We start from the raw sequence: 12,386 nt of genomic DNA on the forward strand, positions 1-12,386 counted from the left end.
CAAAAAATAATCGAAAGATGTATAGCCAAAAAGCCAGTAGGGAAAAATAAAAGAACAGATGAGGGCTTCCCTGGTGGCGCAGTGGTTGAGAATCTGCCTGCCAATGCAGGGGACACGGGTTCGAGTCCTGGTCCGGGAAGATCCCACATGCCACGGAGCAACTGGGCCCGTGAGCCACAATTACTGAGCCTGCACGTCTGGAGCCTGTGCTCCGCAACAAGAGAGGCCGCGATAGTGAGAGGCCCGTGCACTGCGATGAAGAGTGGCCCCCGCTTGCCACAGCTGGAGAAGGCCCTCGCACGGAAGCGAAGACCCAACACAGCCATAAATAAAATAAATAAATAAAATTTGAAAAAAGAAAATGCTCCCTATTAAAAAAAAAATAAAAATAAAAATAAATAAATAAATAAATAAATAAATAAATGTCAAAAAAAAAAAAAAAGAACAGACGAGACAAAAAATAAACAGAAATATAACCAGATTGTATTAACTTACAATGCTACCAGGATAGGGTGTTATCTTAAATTTCTCTCTCTCTCTTTTTCTTTCTTTTCTGGTGTTATTTTAAGTAGCTCTAAAAAGGTACCAAATTGTTTTGATTTGTATTTCTTTTACTGTTGTATATTTTCCCATATGTTCACAGGTACTTCCTTCTGGGTCAATCTTTTATGTCTGTTGCCTATTTATCCATATAACAAAAGGTTTTCATGCTTCTCTAACAATATAACAAATATTCAAATGTTAACCTTGATGTATGGCAGTGGAAAGTAATTTATATTATCTATGTCTCTTAGTTTTTGTATTAGTAAAATAAATGTAATAGTTCTCAAAACAGTGTACAATTAAGACTACATACTTTGAAATTATAATTATCCTATTTCATCAAATCTAAGACACCATTATTTTCTGTACCAGTAAGAAAGAAAAAAACACTTCCAATTACAATTGTAAGATGCCATCAATTTTAAGAAATGCCATGACTTCACAGAGATGTTAATTGGTAAAAAAATGTCTCAGATGGATAAAATATAGTTGTTATAGGTAAATCAGAGAATAATTGAACTAACTTCAATTAAATCTTTTCTACTATTGACACTAATTTATATTTCTGAGTCCTGGCTTTCCACTTATCTTTTTTGGCCGTAATAAATATTTCAGTTGATTATTTTTATTAGTAAATCAGTTTCTTACTTAGGAATGAATGACTTACAAAAGACACACAGAAAGAACCAATGCCTTCCCACTTCTGCATACAAGGGAATAGAGGTCACAGCTGCTGGAAAAAAAACAATATTTACTTCTCTCATTAGACATTTATTGACAACCTATATCTATTAGGCACTGGGCTGTGAACTGGGGACACGAAAATGAAGAAGATTTGGTAGAACTCAAAACTGTTAGGAAGATGAGGAGTTGTAGTTGATTATTAAAGAACAAAGACTTTATCAGATAGACAGTAAGATGGGAATATGTACATGGGGGGCATTCTTTTAAAAAAATCAAAATTCAAATAATACTAATGCTTATAAAATACGAAGTTTCATCTCTACCCTACTTCTTATCCCCATGTCCATCCCTGAGAGAAACACTGTTATCAGTATGATGTGGACCTTTCCAGACATTTCTCTGTGTTTATAAAAACAAAGATATGTATATACTGTAGCACACGTATAGAAATTCCTTAATAAAAACGAGGCCATACTAGAGATACTTTTCTGCAACTTGCTCTTTTTGTTTAATGACATACCATAGCCATCTCTTGATATCAATACACATGGATCTCTCTTATTTTTATTAACTGCTACTTTGTTTTCCAATGTATGGATGTAACCATATTTTTTAATGGCTTTATTGAGGTATAACTGACATACAGCATATATTGAAAGTATATGATTCGATACATTTTGACAAATGTAATATGCATGAAAACGTCACCACAACCAAGTTAATGAATATATCCATCACTCTCAAGTTTTCTTGTGCACCTTTGTGATCCCTCCCTTCCCCCCCTCCCCTTCTCGCCACACCCCGCTCCTGCTTCACTAACAACCACTGATCTGTTGTCGGCCTCTATAGATTAGTTTGCATTTTCTAGTACAGTAAAAGTAAAGTACATACTCTTTATTTCTAGCTTCTTTCACTCAGCATAATTATTTTGAAATTCATTCATGTTGTTGTGTGTATCAATAGTTTCATTCCTTTTTTATTAGTAGTATTCATTATATAGATATACCACAATTTGTTTATCCATTTACTTGTTGATGGACATTTGGGTTGTTTCCAAATTTGGCTATTACAAATAAAGCTGCTATGAACAATCATGTAAAAGTATTTGTATGCTTTCTTTTCTCTTGGATAAATATCTAGGAATGGAATGGCTGAATCATATAGAGGTTGAGGTTGTATGTTTAATTTTTTAAGAAACTGCCAAGCTGTTTTCCAAAGTGGTTACACCATTTATATTCCCACCAGCAGTGTATGAAAATTCCAGTTCCTCTACATCTTCACCAACAGTATTGGTACAGTATTTTGAATTTTAGCTGTTCTAATAAATGTGTAGTAGTATTTCATTGTGACTTTAATTTGCACTTCCCTAATGACTACTGATGTTTGAGCATCTTTTCATTATGCTTGTTATCTGTGTATCTTCTTAGGTGAAGTGTCTGTTCAAAATTTTGCCCATTTTTATTGTTTGTTTATTGAATTTTGAGAGCTTTTTATATAGTCTGATTTTATTCTGTCTTTTATTAGTCATAAAAATAAACAAACTATTGATATATGCAACAACATGCATAAATCTAAAAATAATGATCCTTAGTAAAAGTGGCCAGAAAAAAAAGAGAATATATATTGTGATTCCCTTTACATAAAATATTGGAAAATGCAAACTAATCCATAGTGCATGCTATGTTCTTTGTCCCCTCCTTCCTTCTTTCCTCTCTGGTTTGTTGGCAGATAAATTCTCTTGACACCAAACCTTACTCAGGTTTATCTTTCTCTGTAAGCTTAGTTTGAAGGCTGGGTATTATGTATCCTCTGCACTTTTCTGTAATCTGAGGGTGTCAGAGGTGGGGGAGAAGGGGGAACTCCACTGGGTAGTTGGCAGCCTTTACTTTATGAGGGTCTGGGTCTGCTTTTTTTTTTTTTTTTTTTTTTTTGAGATTTATTAAGTCCTATCTATGCTAGGTTTCACTTACCTAGTTAGGATGTGTCCTATTCCTAAGGGGGTTTCCTTTGGGCTTTGGATAGTTTCCTTGGTTCAGCATGGAACTCTGGGAAATGGTGAGCCCCATGATTTTCCCTGCTCTACTAAGACCTCAAATTCTTCTGTGATAGGTAAGAACATTTATTTTCAAGGGCTCTTTCTCAACCTTTGCTAGGGCTGCCTAGTGAGTATGAGTAATGACTTGTCAGCTGACCTTTCCCTAGTACTGCTTCTGAGGGATAAAGATAGGGTTAGGAGCCACTCTGAGCCACACACGAATCTACAGTTTCTTTCCTTGGTCACTAACTGCCTATGTACGAACAGTATGAACTCTTGTAGTTGCTGTTGGCATAGTTTTTGCTTGCTTTTACTACTTCTTATTCATTTTGTTGGAGGAGGAATACTTTGTTTTTCAGATTCATCCCATCTTCTTTACCTGGAGGACTCAGGCTTCTTAGTGAAACAGACTAGAGCTCCTTTAGAGCAGCGATCATCTGCTGTTCGTCTCCTGAGTACTGCTCTGAACCTAGCCCAGTGATGGGTACATGTCAATAAAACAAAAGTGCTGAGGAAAAAAGGTATCATTTCATGTTCTATAATGGTTAACTCTAGGTGTCCTGAACAACAGAGCCTGATTAATTCTCCTAAAATACTTCTTTTGTCACACCATTTACCCGGTTTCAAAATGTGAAACCTCTCTTCCCAGTGGGCTGGTCTATTTGCTTGCTTTTGTACACGAAATCTACCTCATGTACAATGCAGATCTTTGCTCATGCTCATGTCTAGAACAAAAGGGTTTTCACTATTTAAATCCTCCTCATCCTTCAGAGCCCAGGTTAAATCCTACCTACTCTATGAAATCTTATTGACTTTCTTACATCCCCATCTCAAAAATCTCTTCCTATTCTGAAGACTATTCCTATGGTCTTCACTGTCTTCACTGTATGACCCTGCACAGTCCTCTATACTGTTTATTTATTCATTGGTATATATCTCAACTCTCCATCTTATAATAATAACAAGAATGATGCCTTTTAGGGAGCTTACTACTACTAAATGTTTTACATATTTATTTCCTTTAATACTCACAACACCTCATGAAAAAAACTTGCTCAAATTCCTACAGCTGGAAAGGGGTAGAGTCAGGGCTTAAATTCAGATTTTTTGGGTTCTGAAGCCCATGTTTAGCTATGATATTTTTAAAATTTATTTTTTATTTATTTAATTTTATTTTTAATAGCTACGATATTAACTCTCAGTCCAGCTGTAAATTTCGAGTAGACATGAACTGGATCTCCTATTTCTCTACATTGATTCACTTATTCAAACAAACTTATTGGGTGCCTAAAATATAGAGAATATAGCAATGAAACAGATATAAGCTAAGCTCTTCTCTGAAGAGTCATACAATCTAATAACGAAGATAAAACAGATACATAAGTAACTAAAGTACATGTTAGGAAATGGTAATAATAATAATAATACAGTTAATTCTTATGTGTTGCTTATTTATCATGTATATACAATTTATATTATAATATATATATATTAATTCAATCCTTACAACAACTCTGTGAGGTTAATATTACTATTATTATCCCATTTTAGAGATGAGGAAACTGAGGCACAGAGAGATTAAGTAACTTCCTAAAGTTAGACATGTAGACTGCCTCTTTTAACATCTAGATTGACTCTCATGACAAATTATTGTACAAAGAAAATTCAGACTATATAGTAAGAAAGAATTCTTGATACCGGAACTCTATTGGCATGCTGGAAACAGTCAATTATTTAAATGGGTTATGTAATAGAAAGTCATGTTACAGGATATAGGTCTTACCTTGGATCTACAGAGAATCACTTAGCTCAGTGCTTTTAAACTAAAGGTCATGACACTTTTAGTGAGTCATGAAATCAATTTAGTTAGCCTATCTACATTTAAAAAGAGAAATAAACAAAAATGGAGCAGAAAAGAACAAATGGAAACTATGAGTGCATGTCTTACATGGTAAAACTGCATAGGAAACTTCTGTTCCTGTTTCATATATGTGCATGTGTTATACAAACAGGTACTGTTCCATGATGTAAACTGTTCTCCTTACTGTGGGTCATGCCAAAAAGCTTGAAAGCTGCTGGCCTAGCTGATTTAGTTGTATGATAATACAGGTGCTTACTGCTTCCTTACAAATTTCAGGGATCCCCTGAAAAGTTCCTATACACTTAAACCAGGAACAGCGTGGAATAAGGAATGATTTTTCCAAGTAACTGTGTAATTTGCTCAATACAGACAGATGTCTGGGCCATGTCTCACAAGCACTCTGAATATAGTTTCATGTCAGTGCCCCCCAAATTGATAAATGCACTAAGTATAACTAAAAGACTATAAGTGGAATACAAAATGATTTAGTCACTGTGGAAAAGTTTGGCGGTTCCGCAAAAAGTTAAATATAGAATTACCACATGACCCCACAGTTCCATTCCTAGGTGACTCAAACAACTACATGTACACACATGTTCACAGCAGCTCTGTTCACAAGAGCCAGAAGGTGGAAATAGCTTAAATGTCCATCAGTGAATGAGTGGATAAACCAACTGTGGTATATACACACAATGGAATACTAGTCTGTCATAAAAAGGAATCAAGTACCGATACATGCTACAATATGGATGGATCTCCAAGACTTTATGCTAAGGGAAAGAAGCCAGACACAGACGATCACATATTGTATAATCTCATTTATACGAAATATGCAGAAGAGGTAATTCTCTAGAGACGAAACACAGATTGGTGGTTGCCAGGGGCTGGGAACTGTAGCATGAGTATAAGAGGCCTAATGGATAAGGGATTTTACTTTAGAGTGATGGAAATGTTTTGGAACTAGATAGAGATGCTGGTTTCACAAAATCGTGAATGTAATTAATGCCACTGAACTGTTCACCTAAAATGGTTAATTTTATGTTATGTGAAATTCACTTAACTAAACTATTAAGAATTAAGAGCCTATAGGCAGATGTAAATACTAGTAATATCCAGAATCTGGAGGGCAAATATTACTCAGGATGTAGAAACTGAAGAAAAAGGGTATTTTTATTTTTTCTCAAAAGATTTTTAACAAGAGGTTCATATATAGAGTAAATAGTTCTTATTAACTAAACTAGAGGCTAAAGGGAAAAATGAACTGTACACAATTCTGATCAACATCTCTGAGAGAAAACTGACATGTACTTGTTAAGAAACTTCTTAAAAAATCAAAATTCAGCATGAGGAGACATTATTCTTAAATATAAAGGAGGAAATAAGGAAGGAAGTGAGAACTTTTAGACAAAACTTTGGACTTGAAGTAAGGAGAAAGTAAACCAGTCTTCTGGTTTTCAGTTTAATTTACTTATCTTCTCTTCAAGCAAAAAAATGGGGGGAACTGGGGTGGAGGACGTGGGGAGGTGATGTGAAGCAACTACTTTCCTCTTCCCTTGGAGAAAATTATTATTTTTTTATTTTTACAGTATGTATCTGCCTTTGGAGAGAGTTCACTGGAGGTATCCTGCACAGGCAGGGTAACTTCTTTGGGGGTATGCTGTGGAGGAGGATGGCTGTAGAGACCACATCAAGGTTTTTCAAACTCTGGTCAGCTGAACCCTAAAGGTCCTCTAGGCCGCTAGAGGGAGGGAGGGAGGGGTGGGAGAGGAAAAGGGAAGTGGAGCTGTCGATGCCCCAAGCCTCTATGACCACTTCACTTCACTCAGAGTAGGTTGGTTTTTACCTTTTAAATATTGGGATTCTATGTTAAGCCTTCACTTGGAAAAAAAATTCTGCTGAAGTTTGAAACCGCTGGACTGCATCAAGGGTTCCTAAACCTGGTAGCTCAACAGAATCACTAAAAGAACTTTTTCAAATTAGAAATTCCTGGGCCATACCTCAAGGGATTCTTGTGCAGCAGCTCTAAGCTAGCCCACAGTGTCTGAGAGGCACTGAACCAGATGACCCTTGCTTCCCTGAGAGCCTACGACAAAACAGAACTTAAATGGGCAGGCAGGAATCTTGGGCAAAAAGGCTAGTGATAGCAAATGGAAAAAGAGATGTAGACAACTAAATCACTAGAGTCTACTGACAAAAAACAAAACAAAACAAAACAAAACAAAAAACCTGGCAAATGAGGAGCTTGCCTAGGACCAGAAGTTCCTCTGGAGGTTTAACTGACAATTATCTCACAGCCTATTATAACTGTCCAAATTGCTGGTGATAGTCAAAATGGTTTAACTTAGCAACTGTCCAAGAAAGTATAATGTCGGCCACACGTGTAATTTAAAATTTTCTCGTAGCCATGATAAAAAAAGTGAAAAGAAAGGAAATTAATTTTAATAATATACTGTAATTCAATATATCCAAAATAATATCATTTTAACATTTATTGAATAATTAAGTACAAAAATTATTAATGATATACTTTACCTTTTACTTGTATTAAGTCTTCAAAATGTTACAGCACATCTCACACTTCAGACTAACCAGGTTTCAAGTGCTCAAAAACCGTATGTGGGTAGTGGCCACCATATTGTATAGTGCAGGACTAATTAATAAAAAGTCAATCTATTTCCTTTTAAAATTGATATTCTGTTGCAATATAAACACAGAAAGTCCATGAATTACTTTCCCAGCCCTAGAGGTCCTGCTCCCAACGCTAGTCAGATAACAATCTTGTCTGCAGATATTATACCCCACCTCACATCTTCAGCCCTGACTGCTTCCTAGCAGTGGAGTCTATGTTCTGGACATTTTTCTCAGGATGTCCCTCTCTCAAAACCTATTCAAAATATCTAAAATTAAATGCACCATCTTTATTCCAAAATAAAAAATCAATTTACCTCTTATTTTGTCAAATTCCTATATCTGTTATGAGCACTCATATACAAGTCTTTATGTGGACATATGTTTTCATTTATTCTGGTAAATACCTAGGAGTGGGTGGAATTGCTGTGTCATATGGTAAGTGTATATTTAACTTTATAAGAAACCACCTGTTTGACATAGAGAACAAACTAGTGGTTACCGGGGGGAGAGAGAAGAGGGAGGGGCAATATAGGGATAGGGAATTAAGAGGTACAAACTATTATGTATAAAATAAGCTACAAGGATGAGAATACAGCCAATATTTTATAACTATAAATGGAGTATAACCTTTAAAAATTGTGAATCACTATATTTTATACCTGTAACTTATATAATATTGTACATCAACTACACTTCAATTTAAAAAAAGAAGATAGGGCTTCCCTGGTGGCGCAGTGGTTAAGAAACCGCCTGCCAATGCACGGGGCATGGGTTCGAGCCCTGGCCCAGGAAGATCCCATATGCTGCGGAGCAACTAAGTCCATGCACCACAACTACTGAAGCCGGGGTGCCTAGAACCCGTGCTCTGCAACAAAAGAAGCCATAACAATGAGAAGCCCGCGCACTGCAACGAAGAGTAGCCCCCGCTCACTGCAACTAGAGAAAGCCCACGCACAGCAACAAAGACCCAACACAGCCAAAAATAAAAACAAATAAAAAAAAAAAAAAAAAAAAGAAGATAAACCACCTGTTTTTCTTCTATTATATTTTTTAAAAAAATCAATTTACCTCTTGATTTTCCTACTTCTATTAGTCACCTAGGATCAAACCTTCAGAGTTGGGGCTTCCCTGGTGGCGCAGTGGTTGAGAATCTGCCTGCTAATGCAGGGGACACGGGTTCGAGCCCTGGTCCGGGAAGATCCCACATGCCGCGGAGCAACTAGGCCCGTGAGCCACAATTGCTGAGCCTGCACTCCGCAACAAGAGAGGCCGCGATAGTGAGAGGCCCGCGCACCGCGATGAAGCGTGGCGCCCGCTTGCCACAACTAGAGAAAGCCCTCGTACAGAAACGAAGACCCAACACAGCCAAAAATAAATGAGTTTAAAAAAAAAAAAAAAAAAAAACCTTCAGAGTCAAGTTCTATTTTTTCTTCCCTTACAATCTCTCTCTTATTGGCTCTTTTCTGCTTCTAGTTCTACCTGCTTATCTATCCTTATACTGTTATCCAAATACTTATACTTAATATACTATGTATAATGAATGCCATTTCTCTTTAGTGGCTCTGTAATACCTTTCACTTCAGGTGTGAATTTAAGACCACACACAATCTTGCTCCTACCCCACACCTGGCCTATTACCATTCCAACCTTATCATTTACCAATCTCCTAGAAGAGCCTTTATTTTAGACAAACTATCCTGTTCTCCTGAATATGCCTTATACTTCCTCATCTAGGTGGATATGACTGTCTACCCACCTAGAATGCCCTTACTCCAGCTTTACTTATCTATTATTCCACAAATATTTATGTGTCAGGCACCATACTGGGTACTGGAGAAAGAATAAATATCTCAGTTTCCCCACTTAAACCTTCCTTTATATGCCAATTATAACTCAATAAAGCTGAAAAAAAAAATCTTCCTGACTATGCCAAAATAGAAGTGATTCTACATGGTTGAGTTGTTCTTATATAGACCTATGCCTTATAAGAACACTCTGGGCCCCTACAATTTGCTGCCTTGTATTCCTAATTATCAGTTTTTCCTATAAATACCCATCTATCTTCACAAATAGAGGGTGGATTTCCTAAAAGCATGAATTAAGGTCAAACCAATGTGTTTTCCCTGGTGCTCAGTAAGCAGCAGGTACTGAGTACACATTTGCTGATTGATAAGTACTTGTAAAAGAGGCAAGTGGAGGGTTCTACCTAGAAAAGAAGCCCCCCTCTGTGATATGCTGCCAAATCAGGATCAGAGGTGAGCAGGGAGGGCCTGCAAGAACCCAAAGCTGAGGAAAGCACTTGGGAAACTTCACTTTTCTAATTCTCTTTGCAAAGAAATTCAGAATTGACAACATTTAAGTTAGGATCAGTTACCCTTGCTTTTAACTTCAACAACGTAAGTGCTCAATTTAAAAAATCCTTTTCTGGCACTAAATGAAAATAATAACACTGGTGACGCTTAATGTACATACATTATATCACACCTAAAAAGATAACTTACCACATGTTGTGTTCAAAAACTTTGGCTGGATCAGTTAAAATCCTTGATCCCAGAGGGGTCACTGGGTGATAACTACTTTGGCATCCGTGAGGCACCTTTCTTATCCTTAGACAAGAAAAATAATTTCTCCAAATCACATTCATCCTAATCAGTACCTGGAAAGTTACAAACAGTTAATTAGTCAATATGGATTAAACAATATATTATTTATCTAAGAGCCAAAAACTGGTCTAAAAGGTTTACAAGCTGAGAAAGGACATGAAAACTAAAAAATTTGAAATGAAAGATGGGCATGGTAGCTTCTTTCCTGAAGTATTTTTCAGGCCACGAGAAGGGAAAAGAATATTTGGAGTGTGCAACATTGCCTGGCGTTCTTTATAAGTCACAGCCTTGATTAACTTTGCTTTGTTTGGTATTTGCTTCTATAATTTTTAGCACATGACCAAAGCATGTAAGCCCAGAATCTGGATTTTGTATTCTAAGAAGTTTTTTTAAGTGATTTTATTATTTTGTTTTGGGAATTCTACGCAAATGTATTTCTAGGGAATATTTGATGACCGCTAGACCAAAAACCCAAGTATAGGAGCAGAATAAGAAAACAAATTTTTAAAATCTCATTCCCTGGGCTGGGCTGAATAATATGAATATTGGTAAAATAAATAAGTAAATACTATATTAAGATATGATCCCAACAATTCTTAATTCTAACAACCCTGTATACATACATTTTAAAGAATAATCAGTAATGCATTTGCAAAATAGATTTCCCTGTACAAAACGCATGCTTAAGTCTCAGCTCAAGAGGAGAATCATCATTTGATTAGCCAAATCTATCTCCATTTCTGGAGAATAACTTAAACATTTAAAGAGTATGTTATTTTAATTATGTACTGGCGTATATGTCGGCTTAAAACCTTCATGGAAAAGTATCAAAAATAAGCTCTAAAGAGCTTATTTTTTCCAATAAGAATCCATTGTAATATCGCTTGGCATTTCACCCCCATTCAGTTGTTAATCGCAACATTCAGCCTAACGCTGTAAGCTGTCAGGTAGAAACAGATGCTAAAAGGTGTGTATATATAATATGCATTAGAGACTATCCCAGGTGCTATCAGGCATAAAAAGTGACATGTATTGTACACCCTTTACCACCTTACTGAAAGTCAATGGGTTTTAAGACTATGAATTCCAAAACAAACTGCAGAATGTCAAAAACATCTCATTGTGCTTTTAAACATAAAATTCAAGATTTTCCTTTTGGGAAAAAAAGGCTTAGTTATACACACCAAAAAGGCTGCAATGATTCCATTCAAATGTGACTGACAGTGATGAGAAATGAAACATTCAATAGCTAGTGCAGATCTCCTGTTTCTTATTTGTTTTTCCTTCTCCACTAAATGCAAGCTCTTTGGTGGAGGCAAATGAAATCAAATGCTCTGCCTACCACTACCTTTCCTCTGATGTGCCTTTGTTCTTTTCTCCTATCACTGTTCCACATAAGACTAACAAAACCCTACCAGCACAATTATTTTTAGAGCTCTCTTTCTGCACTGAACATTATTCATAAAATCTTCCGTATGCTTAAGAGTAGAAATGGATTACACCTAGAAAAAGAGGCAATTCATGCTCAAAAGTATGAAATGATGCAAATGTTTTCCACCCAGGAAAGCCAAATCAAAATGAAATTTCAATCCTTCAAATAATCACGTGATACTTATCTATATCTATCTATATATAGAAGAGGAAGAGAAGGGAAAAAAAGATAATGTTTCTTTCACTATAAATGACCAAGAACATCTATAGACAGCTGGAGACAAAAAGGCATAACCAGATTGGATATTAGGCAATTCAGGAAAATGTCAGGGAAGTGTGTGCCTTGCAGACTGCTAGCCCATAGAAAAACACGGTGTAGCCAGGGCCTAAACATGTGGCAATTTGTCCAGCTTAGGCAGCTGTTCTTCTAATTAACCACACAAACATCTTTATTTCATTTATGTATTATCTACAACAGCCTTGCAATGCTCTTTATCTTTTTTATTATATAAATATATAGTAAACTGTATAATAAACATAGATACATAATAAAACTACATAAACGCTTTCTGAACTAAATCGCAAACTTCTAAGGGCA

The 12,386-nt window shown here is 36.1% G+C and overlaps 1 protein-coding gene across 1 annotated transcript in view; it reads right to left on the reverse strand.

The window, feature by feature from the left end:
- The window catches only part of METTL8 (methyltransferase like 8), a 79,910-nt gene that overhangs the window by 31,872 nt on the left and 35,652 nt on the right, over positions 1–12,386 (reverse strand). Inside the window, exon 4 of the mRNA XM_036856980.1 lies at positions 10,256–10,410. Within this exon, the coding sequence (XP_036712875.1) occupies positions 10,256–10,410 (155 nt within the window). The remainder of the gene's footprint in view (positions 1–10,255; positions 10,411–12,386) is intronic.

The sequence above is a fragment of the Balaenoptera musculus genome, chromosome 7, assembly GCF_009873245.2.
Source record: "Balaenoptera musculus isolate JJ_BM4_2016_0621 chromosome 7, mBalMus1.pri.v3, whole genome shotgun sequence".
Lineage (NCBI taxonomy): Eukaryota > Metazoa > Chordata > Mammalia > Artiodactyla > Balaenopteridae > Balaenoptera > Balaenoptera musculus.